The following is a 16,133-nucleotide window of genomic DNA, read 5'->3' as shown; positions in this document are numbered from 1 at the left end:
ATAAAAGTGGGAGGGGAAGGGTGTGGCCAGGAGGACTAGAGTAGGGAGGAGCTGCATATGCAGTAAAATTCCACTCATGCATTAAAAAACTCTTGTGTTTCCCTGTTTCATAGTTGATAGGGTGCCAAATTATTTTAAAACAATAAAACTGGTATGTTCAGGTGAGACAGCTGAGACATCCGGTTGTCTCAATATTATTTTCTGGTATATCAGACTTGTCCTAGCTAGCTAGCCTGAAAAACTGGGTTTACTGGAATAAATCCATACAAATAAAAGTGGGGCTAATCCAGCTGTACTGACCGAAATTCAATTCCTTCTAAGTCACAAAGCTCACTGCAACAGTTGTCAGCATCTCAACAAACTTTGTAATGAAGGAAAATTGTATACATCAACTCCTGGGTAACGTATGGGCTAATGAAATATAAACAGGCTAAAATTTGTGTTTATCAAAATAATACTGCCAATGGTAATTCTTCTATGATTGTGCAACACTTTGGGTGGTCACTCATGCCTTAGTGGCCTCACATTTGGACTCTACATGCAGCTGTCCTTGAAGTTTCAGTTGATCCAAAAGGCAATAAAGCAGGTAGTTATGGACACAACCTGTTACACCCATATGACACAATTACTCAGCAAGCTGCACTGGTACCCAGTAGGCTTCTGAGTGTAATTCAAGGTGCCAGTTATCACCTTTAAAGTCATACATGATATGAGGCTGGATTACTTGTGAAACTCCTCCTAAGAATATCTGTTCACCTCACACGCTTCCATTGGGATGGCACATTCAAACTTTGCCATCTTATTATACCTTTTTTATGGCTGTTTCTGTGCTCTGGAATGAGCTCCCTCCCCCTGCCCTGACACACAGTAGTCACCCCAAATCTGCTTGCTGTTGTATAAGCCATCAAAACCTAGGGGTTATTTTCTCCAGGCATTGAAGTCCTGTTGAGTGGAATCCCCTTTTGGTTGTTTAATTACTATGTTCAATTGCCATTTTAAATTTTATATGTTGGGTTGTTTTTTTAAATGTTGGGTAACTGGGTTTTTTTTTCTGCTTACTATTTGTTTTTGTTGAATGCTACCCAGTCTCATTGTTTGTTGAATGCCCTATAAAACCATTGAATAAATTAATGAAATGACTCATTAAACAAATAAACTCAGAAGTCTCACTTGAACTACAAACAACCAGGCCTAAATTATCCTGTTGTTGTTGTTAATTGCGAAGTTGTGTCCGACCCATCGCGACCCCATGGACAACGTTCCTCCAGGTCTTCCTATCCTCTACCATCTTCTGGAGTCCATTTAAGTTCACACCTACTGCTTCAGTGACTCCATCCAGCCATCTCATTCTCTGTCGTCCCCTTCTTCTATTGCCCTCAATCTTTCCCAGCATTAGGCCCTTCTCCAGTGAGTCCTTCCTTCTCATTAGGTGGCCAAAGTATTTGAGTTTCAACTTCAGGATCTGGCCTTCTAAAGAGCAGTCGGGGTTGATCTCTTCTAGGACTGACCGGTTTGAACGCCTTGCAGTCCAAGGGACTCGCAGGAGTCTTCTCCAACACCATAGTTCAAAGGACTCAATTCTTTGGCGCTCAGCCTTTTTTATGGTCCAACTTTCACAGCCATACATTGCAACTGGGAAAATCATGGCCTGGACTATACGCACTTTTGTTGGCAGGGTGATGTCTCTGCTTTTTAGTATGCTGTCTAGATTTGCCATAGCTTTCCTCCCCAGGAGCAAGCGTCTTTTAATTTCTTGGCTGCAGTCCCCATCTGAGGTGATCTTGGAGCCCAGAAAAATAAAATCTGTCACTACCTCCATTTCTTCCCCATCTATTTGCCAGGAATTGAGAGGGCCGGATGCCATGATTTTGGTTTTCTTAATGTTGAGTTTCAAGCCAACTTTTGCACTCTCCTTCTTCACCCGCATCAAGAGGCTCTTTAGTTCCTCTTCACTTTCTGCCATTAGAGTGGTATCATCTGCATATCTTAGGTTGTTGATATTTCTCCCGGCAATCTTAATTCCAACTTTTGATTCATCTAGCCCTGCCTTTCTCATGATGTGCTCTGCATATAAGTTAAATAGGCAGGGCGACAGTATACAGCCTTGCCGGACTCCTTTTCCAATTTTGAACCAATCAGTGGTTCTGTGTCCAGTTCTCACTGTTGCTTCTTGACCTGCATATAGGTTTCTCAAGAGACAAATAAGATGGTCTGGTACTCCCATCTCTTTAAGAACTTGCCACAATTTGTTGTGATCCACACAATCAAAGGTTTTAGCATAGTCAATGAAGCAGAAGTAGATGTTTTTCTGGAACTCCCTAGCTTTCTCCATGATCCAGCGTATGTTGGCAATTTGATCTCTAGTTCCTCTGCCTCTTCGAAATCCTGCCTGTACTTCTGGTAGTTCTTGATCCACATACTGCTGGAGTCTAGCTTGTAGGATTTTAAGCATAACTTTACTAGCATGTGAAATGAGTGCAATGGTGCGATAGTTTGAACATTCTTTGGCATTGCCTTTCTTTGGAATTGGAATGTAAACTGACCTTTTCCAATCCTGTGGCCACTGTTGAGTTTTCCAAATTTGCTGGCAAATTGAGTGTAGTACTTTTACTGCATCGTCTTTTAAGATTTTGAATGGCTCAGCTGGAATACTGTCACCTCCACTAGCTTTGTTGTTGCTCAGATTTTCTAAGGCCCATTTCACTTCACATTCTAGGATGTCTGGTTCGAGGTCAGTGACCATCTCATTGTGGTTATCTGGGATGTTAAGCTCATTCTTGTATAGTTCTTCTGTGTAGTTTTGCCATCTCTTCTTAATCTCTTCTGCCTCTGTTAGGTCCCTGCCATTTTGGTCCTTTATCATGCCCATCTTTGCATGAAACGTTCCCTTCATATCTCCAATTTTCTTGAAGAGATCTCTGGTCCTCCCTATTCTGTTGTTTTCTTCTATTTCTTTGCACTGTTCATTTAAGAAGGCATTCTTATCTCTTCTAGCTACTCTCTGGAATTCTGCATTCAATTGGGTGTATCTTTCTCTTTCTCCTTTGCCTTTCGCTTCCCTTCTTTCCTCAGCTATTTGCAAAGCTTCCTCAGACAGCCATTTTGCTTTCTTGCATTTCTTTTTCTTTGGGATGGTTTTAGTTGCTACCTCTTGTACAATGTTGCGAACTTCCATCCATAGTTCTTCAGGCACTCTATCTATCAGATCTAATTCCTTAAATCTATTTGTCACCTCTACTGTATATTCATCAGGAATATGATTTAGTTCATACCTGAGTGGCCTAGTGCTTTTCCCTACTTTTTTCAATTTAAGCCTAAATTTTGCAACGAGAAGCTCATGATCTGAGCCACAGTCAGCTCCTAGTCTTGTTTTTACTGACTGTATAGAGCTTCTCCATCTTTGGCTGCAGAGCACATAGTCAATCTGATTTCTATGTTGACCGTCTGGTGATGTCCATGTGTAGAGCCGTCTCTTGGGTTGTTGGAAAAGAGTGTTTGTTATGACCATCGTATTCTCTTGACAAAATTCTATCAGCCTGTGCCCTGCTTCATTTTGTACTCCAAGGCCAAAATTATCCTATGTTATACATATTAGGCAAAGACCGAATTTATTGGTGAAGATAATAATGTTAGGAAAGATGAAAGGAGAAACAAGAAGAGGATGATCAGAGACTCTAGAAAGAGTACAGAGAAGAGCAAAAAAGATGATTAGGGAACTGGAGGCTAAAACATACAAGGAATGGTTGCAGGAATTGGGTATGTCTAGTTTAATGAAGAGAAGAACGAGGGGGGACATGATAGCAGTGTTCCAATATCTCAGGGGCTGCCACAAAGAAGAGGGAGTCAAGCTATTTTCCAAAGTGCCTGAAGGCAGGACAAGAAGCAACAGATGGAAACTAACCAAAGAGAGAAGCAACCTAGAACTAAGGAGAAACTTCCTGACAGTTAGAACAATTAACCAGTGGAACAACCTGCCTCCAGAAGCGGTGAATGCTCTAACACTGCAAGTTTTTAAGAAGAAACTGGACAGCCATTTGTCTGAAAATGGTATAGGGTTACCTACCTGAGCAGGGGGTTGGACTTGATGACCTCCAAGATCCCTTCCCACATTATTATTATTATTATTATTATTATTATTATTATTATTATTATTATTATTATTATTATTATTATTATTATTATTATTGTGGATGGACTCAATTACAGTAACAAAGAGTGTATTGTTGAAGATCAGAAAGACCAAGATAGGGACAGGCCATCATAGACAAAATTTATGTGCTTGATTATGTGCACATAGTAAGTACTTACAACATATATTAATATAAAAGAAACTCAAAGATACAGAAAATTAAATCTAGTAATTTTTTTAAAAAGTTATCACAAGAAACAAAAGTATTTTAGTTCTGAGAAAAGAAGTCTAAGATTGCATTGTATCATATTGTCTTCAAGAATATTATAAACTGGTGATTTAGGGATTTTATATAATGTACTTAAAATATTTTCCTTTACATTTAGTTCAGGAAAAAATTTGAAGAATATAGCCTCATGGCATTGTTGATTCTAAAAAAATTACTCAAGTGCCATACCTTGGTGAATTTACTGCATTTTTTAGAAGGAAATGTTGCTATATCAAGAAAAAGGAAATACAGTCTAAAATTGATTCCTTAGCACAGCCTTTTCCAATCTGGTATTTTTCAGGTAAATTGGACTTCATCTCCCAACAGCTATTGCCTATGCTAATAAGATTTATGGAAATTATGGCTCAATAGAAAACATACATGGACCCACACATGCTGCCTTTTAAAAAAAAAGTTTAAAATGAATGCATTGCTGGAAGTACACTGATGTAATATTTATGTTGAAAACCACTTCACAAATACTACTAATAAATTCTTTGCAAATTGTCTACGTATTTAATTATTCCTATCATAAATATGGAAGTAAAATGCAGTATGATTAATCAAACATATTTCCTAGAATATCCTGCATAACTATGATGCATTAATAAGGAAATGAGATTATTTATATTGCACAAAAAAGTCTGTTTTTAAAAAAATAAAGATTAAATCACTAGAATAAAGTTTTTCGCAGAAATATGCTGCAGAGTAGAATAGTAAAATGTGCTGTTGTTGAATGTTTTGAGGATGTGATTCTTGATTCAGATTGTCTTCTAGAGAACATCCAACCATCTTCATTCTGAACAGAATAAGTCCCATTTTCGTTGCAGCCTGACTTAGGAAAACAGTTCGGTTTGTCGCGTCTCTTGTCACCGTGGCAACCCCGGGTGCATTCTATTTATATGGCAACTCAAGGGACTCGGCGTTCCTATTGCCTTAGCAACTGGAGTCAGGTCTCTTACACACCTCCTCCATTCTAAAAGGCAGCGAAGAAGGATCAACAGTCATTGACACCGGATTAGTTGGGACATAAATATGCATGCACTTCTCTCGTTCTGCATATAGCGCGAAGTCTTGCTAGGCTAGCGTTCGTTTCCCTCTTCGGGCTTGGCCCGGTTTTGAGCGATGAGCGAGGGAAATGAGGAGAAGCCAAGTTTAAGGTTGGAAGCCGCAATCCAGGTTAGTGAAAGAGCAGCTTTTTAATACCTCCTCTCGAATCCCTGCACCGGAGACAAATCCTTGTGTGACTAATCACACTTGGCCAAATAAAGTATTCTAACTGAATAATTTCAAAGCAAAACAGGGCTAAGCTCACTCTCTCCTACCTCTCAACATTCCATTCCTAAAGGAACACCTGCTGGGAGGAAAATACATTGAAGGCCTAATTCTGGTGTTCAGCTTGGGTAGTGGAATAAGGAGAGTGGAAGTGTTAGTGTCCTCCCCTGCACTTTTTTTTTTTATGGACAAAATACAGCTGATGGAATGCTAATTTTGCTTTTTTTTTCTTTAAGAACACTGTAATAGTTTTAACTGAATTTATTCGATGGGTTTCAATTTAAGTAGCCCCTTGATGCAAATGCCAGTGTAATATTTAGAATATTGACCTAGGAGTCAATAATTATACTCTCTCATGTCTGAAAGTTTGTTGGAGTGTAATGAGCTGTAATATCTTCTACCCCACCAGACTGTTGTGAGAAGAATGTAAGTAAAGGACCATATACATATTAAGGTCTAAGGCTTGGAAAAGGGAAATAGATTGTGGTTTCTTAAGTAGTTTCAAATTAAATGGAGAACTCTGTGAAAAAGATCATGCTTTTTCTATATGGAACATATAGAAAAAAAGTTTGATGTCATGGACAAATTAAATTGGAATGCAAGAAAGTTGTATCAAGTATTACAACAGATAGTTTATATAGAAACCATGAAGCCATACTTAGTAAAGATTCTGCAGGTCAGTATCTCAACCTAGAAAGTGGTTTAGTTGTTTGTAGTTTTGTTTATTGTAAGCAAAATTATTGTAATTTATCACTCAATTTATGAAAAAAGGGAAAAGTTTTTTTTTAGGTTAGTAGGGTTTATAAACCCATTCAATTTTGTCTATTCAATAAAGAATGATTAAGTAAACTAACCATAGGTTAATATGTTATGCCTACTATCATGATCCAGAGCCAGACATAGAATATATTATTTCTCCCCCTTCAGACTATTTGTAATCTAAAGAACACTGATATCTATTGCAGTCATAAGCTTTGCTACAAGTTGCATGCCCTGACATTTTAAAATATAATTTCAATTACATCAGTATCAAGTAGTTTTTCTTTTTTCATGCATGGTGTAAAGTTGCCTTGGATCTTATGGAGTTATCAACATTTTAAATACGCTAGAGGGCAGTAAGATTTAAGGATTGAGAATAAAGAACAAAAAAGTGGTGACTGCAAGGAAATTGCTTTCCAAGTAACTAAATAACAGCATTCTTTTATACAAGTTTACTCAGAAAGCCCCTTGTGCTTAATGGGACCCATTCCCAAATATGTATAGAAACTATTGCAGCTCTGGAGTGCAATTTCATAGTACTTTAAACTTTGCAATGATTTTTATTGAACTTAACTAAGACTTCTCAGTGAATATCTGTAGAATTCAGATACATACTGTTCAAACTTCTCCTTTCCTGGGTATAGTTCCATTGGGATTATAAAACTAGATCACCACAGAAGAAACTAAACATATATCATCTCCTAGAATAATTTGCAAAACAAATAATAACTCTGGAGGTTCCATTAGCTAATTTTAGCAGTATTCAAAATTTGTTTAGAAAGGCAGTTTTTGGATGCTTCACACACATTCCACTTTAAATAAGTGCAAATAAGTTGCAAGTTTTTCTCTCTATATCGTTCAGAATAAATATATATAGACTAGATCTCCTTAACCAGTATTCAACCAGTATGTTGTATAAACCCAGAAATAAAGCCATCATTTTCAATAGAAATTACAAAAGCAAGCTTTAGCTAATTGTGAAGATTCTAAAGGAGCAATTCTATAGTACTTAAGTTAGATTGTTCTTAGAAAAAGGTGACAAGAAATCTTTGAAATATAATTGAGCATTCTGCTGTATAGTACAATAGTACAACTTTTTGACATAAGAGCCAGTTTATGATTCCTATTCAAAGGGTACTTTCAAGAGTAGAACATAAAACCTTTTGTGCTGTAACTGGTTTTTCTATCCTATTTGAAATGTAATGCATTTGATATTAATAATGTGATCTCAGTTATTATTAATCTATGTTAATTGTAGAAAATAAAATGTCAGCTTTCTATTGTGCTGATCTACAAACTACCTAAGAGCATCCTACATTAGCATGTTGTATGAACCCCACCCAGAAATAGTTCACATTCTTCAGTGCAGCTAACAGAATAGGTTAATTACATAAGCTATGATTAAGTGAATGATTGGTAAGCCATGGGAATATCACCTCAAAGTCACACAAGGTTTATATTTGTGTGATATTTATTGGTGAGTAGCACTTTCTTTCACTTTTTGTGAGTGGACAGTATACAGTACTCTGTTACTTCAACCTGATTTTTTCCCATAGCTGCCCCATTTGTGCCAGCCTCTCCCACTGCAAAGGAAGCAGCTCTCTCCATGGTCCCTATTCAGAGGCTGAATGAACTGTAACTCATTACCAAGCTAGATTTTTTGAATTCATGCTGTAGCTGATAGGTAGCTTGATTGTTACAGTTATACAACTGGCATTTTTGCAACTCTTGCATTTTTTATATTCAAGCACAGCATCTGTTATGTTAAAAGGCAGAAACACTAAAATGATTTAGACTGAACAGTACAAGTTGCTAAAGGGAGATGATTCCTTTACAAAACTATGTATTCCTCAGGGTTCTTTTTCCTGAAAGTTTTATAACTTTAGCTATCACATGCATTATGTTGTTAGTGCAATGTTTCTCAATCTCAGCAACTTTAAAATGTATGGGCTTCAACTCCCAGAATTCCCCAGCCAGATTGTGGGATTTGAAGTCCACACATCTTAAAGTTGCTGAGATTGAGAAACATTGGTTATTGCAGTATTTAATTAGATCATAACATTTGGGTTATTTCTTTACAGTTAATTTTTTTACTCATATTTGAGAAAGATTAAGAGATCAAATAAGATGCTCAATCTGTTCCCATCCCATAACAAGAATGAGACCCAGAAAATATACACGAATTTTAAGATTAGGTATATAATTACAGTAAATAGCTTTCTTTCTTTTTCATGAGAGCACAATAAGCAGATAATACATCTATGACTACACATATACATGCAAACACAATGAATACAATCCTAACACAATGTGCTTCTAAGTTTCTCAGGGATAGTATTATGTCAACCTATTGAGACAAGTGAAATCTCCAGGTGCACAAGCAAAATATAGCAGAGATCAGACCTGGATAACAAACTACACCTAGATTGAGTCCAAATTTGCAATTACAGTAAAACAAACAATATTGACAGAAAACTCTAGGATATAGGGGTGTCTGAGCAAGAAATCAATGATCTGTTGGTTTTGCATATATCAAATCCTTCTCTTTAGCCTCTAAACACAAAACCCAACCACTTTTTTTCACTGCTCCAATTTTTAATAAATTACCACAGGCATTCAGTAATCATATGAGTAGAATAATGGCTGTGTTTGTATAGTAGTTACCATAAGCAGATGCATTTCTTATCTTTGTCAGGTGATGATGTCTGACTTGTGCTGGGAATCAATGTATTAAACTATTAAACTACATTCGGTGAACCTCTGGTTTGCCATATTATTTCTTTCACACTGCATATAGAAAGGCTTCCCTAAGCCTTCTCTTCTGATTTTTAGATTCTCACTTTTTAAAAACCTTTTATGCTGTCTATGTCTCAGATATACAGTATGTACCTTTTTAACTTTACATGTTTTACCTTTTTACTTTATTTTTCTTCCAATTAACTGTACCCCAATCCCTTAGGCTGGCCTATGATAATAAAAACCCAATTTGATTTGTTACCTTTATCATTTTAAGGGAGGTAATAGAAATCCAAGGAATGGAGAGATCATTAGAGACAAAATTTAGAATTACATAAGCCATAAAGCACATTTCCACCAGCCTTTTGACTTTATTTTTATTTTTTGAATTGAAAAGTCGTCCAGTAGCGCTAATCTGTTTTATTTATTTATGTATTTTTATACTTCAAAGACAGCAGAAGTTTATGATAGTGCCCAAAATATTCGTGCTCTATAAACACTAGTAGAGCTGCACCAGTGAAGTATTATTGTCTCAGTATCATTACACAGACAGACACCTGAATAGCTTCGGCAACAAGATGAGAAATGTTTCTATTCACTATTGACTATAATCTGCTTAAATACCAAATCTCATCTTATTTCATAAGAGAGTCATAAATTGCTAGCATCTCCTGGGATAAATTAAGCCCTTCTCCTGTACTTGTCCAGAACTTTAAAAGTATCACACACCAGGGAATAATATATTTCAACTAGCAGCAAAATTACTATTTGACCAAAAAATACACTCTCTGAAATTTTGCAGATTAAAAATAAAATCTAGAGCACAATTTTCAGTAGTGGTACATTGATACAATTTCTTGATGGGATACAAGGGAGAGAAGAATCCCAAATGCCAAGAACATTATTTCATTAGAGTCCAACATGTTATAGAAATGAATTCCTTTTCAAGAGCAGTCTAAAAGCAAAAAAACAACACAGAAGAAAACATTAGTATATAAAATGCTTACAATATGAATACAATAATATACCAGACAATATATGCCCTAACTGATTCAGTTTATGTGTGAAATAGGATTGCCTTAGGTTTTAATATAGGCAAATAAATGTATTTCTTTAAAAAGTGTTCTTATATCTATTTATTTAGCTTAATTACCACAAGAATTTTGCTATAATAAATACCAAGTGAGTGTCAACAAGGAACATGAACATTCTTCAGTATATTGCATGTGTTTTGGCATAGATAAAAAGTTAAAAAATGAAAAGATTCCTATAAATCCAAAACAAAGCACAGAGATTATTTTAACTTTGCAAAAATTTATAAATTGGCATAGTGTATGAAGTTAAATGAGTTGAAAACAACTCTTATGATTTATAGTACAAAAAATTGTGGACTGAAGGGGCAAAATATTTAATGAAAAGACATCTTTAAAATCAGAGGTAGATTCTGAATACCTTCATCTGGTCCCTTAGACTATTCTGTGATAAAATCCATTTGCATTTTTTTTTTAGTAAACAGTCTCAGTTTTGCTTCAAAAATGTTTTAGAGTCAAAGTATAAATCTGTAATATTTTGTCTAAAAATATTTATCTTAAGGCGCTCCTGTTTGGCATTGCCAAAATGTTCTTTTGTACTGATCATTAAAAGTTTAATAGTTACTGTTAAATAGGTACTATATGGCATACACAACATGAGGAGAGGACAATAAGAAAGTTGTTTGCCCTTCCTACTTTCTGTTTGTTTTTTAAATAATAATCTGAGTTCTGTCTAGTAATCCCTGGAGTTCTTTCATCTATTTACTTACTAGTCCTGACTCCACAAAAGACTTATTCTGAACAAACTCTAACTATGGCATGAGCATACCCCAGTAGGCCATCTATCTATCTATCTATCTATCTATCTATCTATCTATCTATCTATCTATCTATCTATCTATCTATCTATCTAATAACTTCATGATGTTTCCCTTTCTCTCCTTAGCTCATAGCTGTAGCAAACACTAACCTAACCCTAAGGTTAGGATGCTTCATCAACATGATAAGAGGCTGGGATCCAAATGGCCAGATCTTGTACAGTGTCTAAACTCATTCCTTTCAATGAGCTTAGACAAGCTGAATGCATACTAAACTGAGAGAGTAAAGCTAAGCTATAATACTGGGTCTACTTCGAGGCTTGCAAAGTTCCCCAGCACCACCTTCTGTTAGCTATATATTACGCATTGCTGACTGGGAAGGGGAGACAATGCAACTAAATTCCCATGAATCTTGGACATCAGATTGTGCAGCACTCCAGCAACTATAGAAACTTACATATGTAGGTTGCCTGTATATATTTTCACTCATGGGTATGGAGGAGTGTTTCCAAGTAATCCATCTTCTATGAATGGCTGACTAAAATCCAACATATTTTTCAGCCTGGCTTTGATGTTTGAGTGTATTTCAGACCCTAGAAGATACAGTGCTGCATCCCAGAGCAAGCAGAGATGACAAAGCATTGACTGTGCGAGGAGAAGGAGAAAAGGCTACACCTACAACAATCCCAGCCAGAATTCGACAGATTATTACAGAAAGCTTATCAGATCCATCATCTTCAGGTATGGCCTTAAATTGGACATCTCTTTAGCAGATAATGTGTGTAGATTCAAAAGCAGGAAAGTGGTGAGGAGGCTGAAACTCATAAATTGATATTAGAAATGGATTGACTTCCTAACCGGATATGTTCTGGATGTGTTGTTCCAGTAGCTCCCAGAATTTCCTTCACAAAGAATGTGAAAAGAGAGCTAGTCATCTATTCTTTCCAGTAAAATATTTGGTTTCCTCTGGTTCCCTGGCAGAGTATCAACTGAGCGGCTGTTGACTTGGAAAGGTGACTGGATTCATTTCCGCACTTCAGTCTCAATCACTCCTTAAACAAGCATAAGCCATTTCTATAATAGTTCACAAGTATCCTTATTGCACCAAGAGATGAGTAGCAGTGCCTCCACTTGACCAATGAGGGAGTGTAGAAATTGGCCAACATTACATCTCAGTTCTATTGTGGCAAGGAAAAAAATGTTGATGCTAGTATCCATCACATATTTTATAGTCATTAGCAAAACAGTTTTAGTGCCCAACTACTTCTCATTTATTTTTTTTACAGGAAGGCTAAAGGAGTTGTGATAAGAGGTACTATGAAACTGGAAACAGCAAACTCTTTCAGGGGCTCTTTCAAGAAGAATGTGTATTCAAAATAAGGAAGCAAGTCTTCATATACCATAGACCTGGAGGCTGGGTTGATTTTTTTTTTCCCCAGGCTTAGTTTTTCTTAGGTCCTCAATTTTGCAAATTTGAGAAACTATGTGAAAATGTCTATGGACATTTAACATCATTTCATGTGCATTTCTCTGTAGGTATGCATCCTTGTGAACATCCTTTCTACTATATTCATTTTCAAATTATTCTATATTCAAATTGTTCTATAAATTGAGGTGGCTTTTCTGTAGTCTGTCTAATCAAGTTCTGATGCAACAGATTTATCATCCATCTCTATTTATGTCAAATTTTTGCTAAATCCAAAATACCAGCTTATTCTTTTTGATATGACATACTGGAATTCAAATCTATTTACTGTTGGCACTACATTGCTAAGAGAATTACCCATGTTCCTGCTTTCTAAAAAGAATAGTACACGGTGTTTGTGCATATGCATAAAGCTACATCTCCAGCTAAAATAATAATACTGCATTGATTTTAAGTCACTAGTTGATTGACTTGCCATAATTTATTTGTTGATGTTTCCAGATTTATCCAAAACAGACTTTCCAGCCAATATGCAAGAAGAAAACCGCTTATTGCAGAAGGAACTTTCTCGTCTCGAAGACCTCTTGGCACACACTCGTGCAGAGAAGGATGAGTTAGCTAGCAAATATCAAGCTATTAGTGAAAGGGTAACTTAATAAACTAATTTTTGAATAAAGATCTATTGATAGAAAATGGGAACCTACATTCAAGTAATCATAAGTGCTTACTTGGCTGTGAGCACATTTCATGTATAACACACAGAGAGGGAGGGAGAGATACAAATGAAAGAGTATGTACAATATATATATTGTATGTATGTACAGTATATGTCAATAGAAATTTTTGCATTTCAACATTTATTTAAAGGAGAGAGTAATTTAAGTTCTGTCATGCCTGATGGATTGATATAACTTCTAAATGAAACTGAAGTCTCATTGTTTGGGGAGCTATAGTATAGTATAGTATAGTGGTTAGTAATTTAAATAGTACTTTAGATTTTAAGAAATCAGATTGCTGCAAATTATAATCTGTAATGGTACTGTCTATTTAATAATTAATTTAGGTTGTTTGAAAGAATGATGGTATACAGTAGGTTTGCCATATTTCTTTAAAACATATCAAATGGTGCAGGACAAGAAATTAATTCAAGTTTTGTTTCAAATAACCAGATGAATTATAGGAAACACAAGAAAATTAAAGAACATCTTTCTTTAAATTAATTTAGAGAAAAAAATAAACTGCTAATAAACTAGCACAGCAGCATAAAGTCCTGAAGATTAAATACTGTTTATATTTGCATTTGTTCTCTATTTTTCCTGGCAGATTAACTCTGTCTTTTTAAGCATTTGCATTAATTGATTCAATGGATGTGGCATATATTTATATAATTCTAAAACTATGTTTTCATTTGAATAATATCTTTGGCAGAACTTCTCCATTTCCATGAATAAATGTGTTCTTATGAGAAGAGTTTTTAAGAAAAGCTAATTATTTTTAAATTTGTTTTGATCTGTTGAGATGGCACGTGAAAGGTTCTGTCTGGATAAGCCAAGCAAATTATTTTCAAGAAAAAAGTATATCTGTCCTTAAGTGTGCATGCCATAAATATTATGGCATGATTGCAGAAATGAATAATTTATTTATTTTCTTTCAGAAGTGTTTCATGTACTGGTAGCCTCTAAAATAGAGAGAGATAATCTTTATTGTCATTTACCTGTATACACGATGGCACACATTAACATGAAATTTTAATGCCCCGCTCTTGAAAGAAGAAACCACCCATCGAATAATGCCACCATTCCAAAGATAACAATAATAATATTATAATGGCAGCAGCACCGAAAATGCCAAGTTATACAAAAATGACATTATATTAATCACCATCCATTTTGAATACATAGCAAAAAAAGGAATCTTGAGAGTTAACAAGGTTGACACTATATGGAACAAAGCTATTTCAGAATCTAGTTGCTTGGGATACGACAAAGCCTCCTCCCAGAAGGCAACTATGAAAACCGGTCATGGAGAGAATGTGTAAAGTCCCTGACAATACTACAGACCCTGGTCCAGCAGCATTTATATGCCATATCCGGGATAGAAGAAGTGAACTTCCAATAATTTTTTCCACTGTCCTCACCACTCTGCACAGCATTCCTGTCCAAAGCAGTAATACTTCTGAACCAAATTCAACAGGATGCTTTCAACCATCCCTCTACAGAAAGTAGTAAGGATAGGGGAAGGAAGATGTGCTTTTTTCATGTGACACAGAAAATGCAATTGCTGTGGTGCCCACTTCACCAATATGCACCCCCAGAAACCATCTCCATAGTCTAATCATTAATACAAAGAGGTGTATGTCTGTGCCTAAATTTCATGAAATCAATGATGATCTTTTTTGTTTTTCCAACATTTACAACCAAGCTGTTTTTTCACCAAACCCTCAGACTCCTCCCTGTAAGCACTGTCATTGTCATCCAAAATAAGGCCCATCATTGTTGTATCATCCACATACTAGAATGGCAAAGCAGCCACCTTTATATCCAACCAACCATAATAGTAACCCTTTGAAGGGAACAACCAGGACTCACATTCTGCAGTGTAAATTAGAGAGTCAATAGTGTGCAAAAATATCCCATGGACAGCACTCTAGATATGTAAGGGTAGATGAGATGTTAGTTCCATTTTTATAGGCTGCTGCTTCTAACTATGCAACTGCAGCTGGACATGGTATACGGAGTGTTTGAATATGATACTTTCCAAAGAAAATGTATTTTAGCAAAATCTTTGAAAGAAGCCTAAAATCCTCCTGGAAACAGACCTGTAATTTATTGTCAGAAAAGTGGTAAACCGTTTTTTTTTTCATGCATGAAATTGGATCCTGACACATTGTACTTACGTAACTTTTAAGAAACCAGCCCTGTATTTTTTGCTATTCCGTACCCAGAACCTTGTTTTGCCAATTGGATCACAGCAAGTATTTATTTCTGTAGCTGCAGCAAGCACAACGAGCAGAGGAGGAAGGAAGCACAGCACTCCTGCAGATGAGACAGCAGTTTAAATCAGATGAAAAAGCACATAAGCGTAAACTGCAAGTCTTCCAGGATGGGCAACAGCACCAGGCTCAGCTAGTACAGAAGATGCAAAACAAGGTGAGTGGTAATTTGCCATTTGTATCTATGACAGGACCCTTTTGATGGAGCTTATAAGGATTGAACTTATTGGGGCTTTTGCTGTATTTCTTTATTAATTTAGAATACAGACTCCTAGAAGGTCTGGCTTCCTTCTGTTGCAGTGCTTGCTAGCATAGGAGCAATATTCACAACGACAATTGTCCTGCTGCCATTTTCTTTCTTTCTAGCTCAGGTTATTGTTGAGTACGGCAGGCAAGTCATCTGAATTACTCATCATGAAACCATGTTCAACTTTGCAAGCCATCACAAACCTTAACACAGGAGAGATTAATCTGAATCTAGGATGAGTGATGGATTGGATAAAGGCAAACATGTTGAAAATTAATCTAGAGGAGATTAATTTAATCTAATTTACATAAGGTTTTCCTTCTACAAGATCAGAAGCCATAGAATTGCAATGGGATAGATATTATAATTTGATATCTAAGGAACAGGTGGTAACAACTTAGTATTTTTCTCATGAAATATAATAATAATAAATATAGTATTCATTATTATTA

The 16,133-nt window shown here is 36.0% G+C and overlaps 1 protein-coding gene across 6 annotated transcripts in view; it reads left to right on the top strand.

The window, feature by feature from the left end:
• Positions 1–5,362: 5,362 nt before the first annotated feature.
• CROCC2 (ciliary rootlet coiled-coil, rootletin family member 2) overlaps positions 5,363–16,133 on the top strand; it is a 100,124-nt gene continuing 89,353 nt past the window's right edge. For 3 of the 6 annotated variants that reach the window (XM_039320571.1, XM_039320570.1, XM_039320569.1), the window contains exons 1-4: positions 5,364–5,576; positions 11,607–11,757; positions 12,944–13,089; positions 15,433–15,591. In XM_039320571.1, coding sequence (XP_039176505.1) covers positions 5,523–5,576; positions 11,607–11,757; positions 12,944–13,089; positions 15,433–15,591 — 510 coding nt within the window. In that variant the 5' untranslated portion in view covers positions 5,364–5,522. Of the gene's footprint in view, positions 5,577–11,606; positions 11,758–12,302; positions 12,553–12,943; positions 13,090–15,432; positions 15,592–16,133 lie in introns of those variants that run through there. The other 3 variants (XM_039320574.1, XM_039320572.1, XM_039320573.1) reach the window with 3 other exon arrangements.

This window comes from Crotalus tigris, unplaced genomic scaffold (assembly GCF_016545835.1).
Source record: "Crotalus tigris isolate CLP2741 ecotype Arizona unplaced genomic scaffold, ASM1654583v1 scf7180000023658.1318691, whole genome shotgun sequence".
NCBI classification, from domain to species: Eukaryota; Metazoa; Chordata; class Lepidosauria; order Squamata; family Viperidae; genus Crotalus; species Crotalus tigris.
The sequence above is the reverse complement of the archived record's forward strand: the minus strand, read 5'-3'. Positions and strand labels throughout refer to the sequence as shown.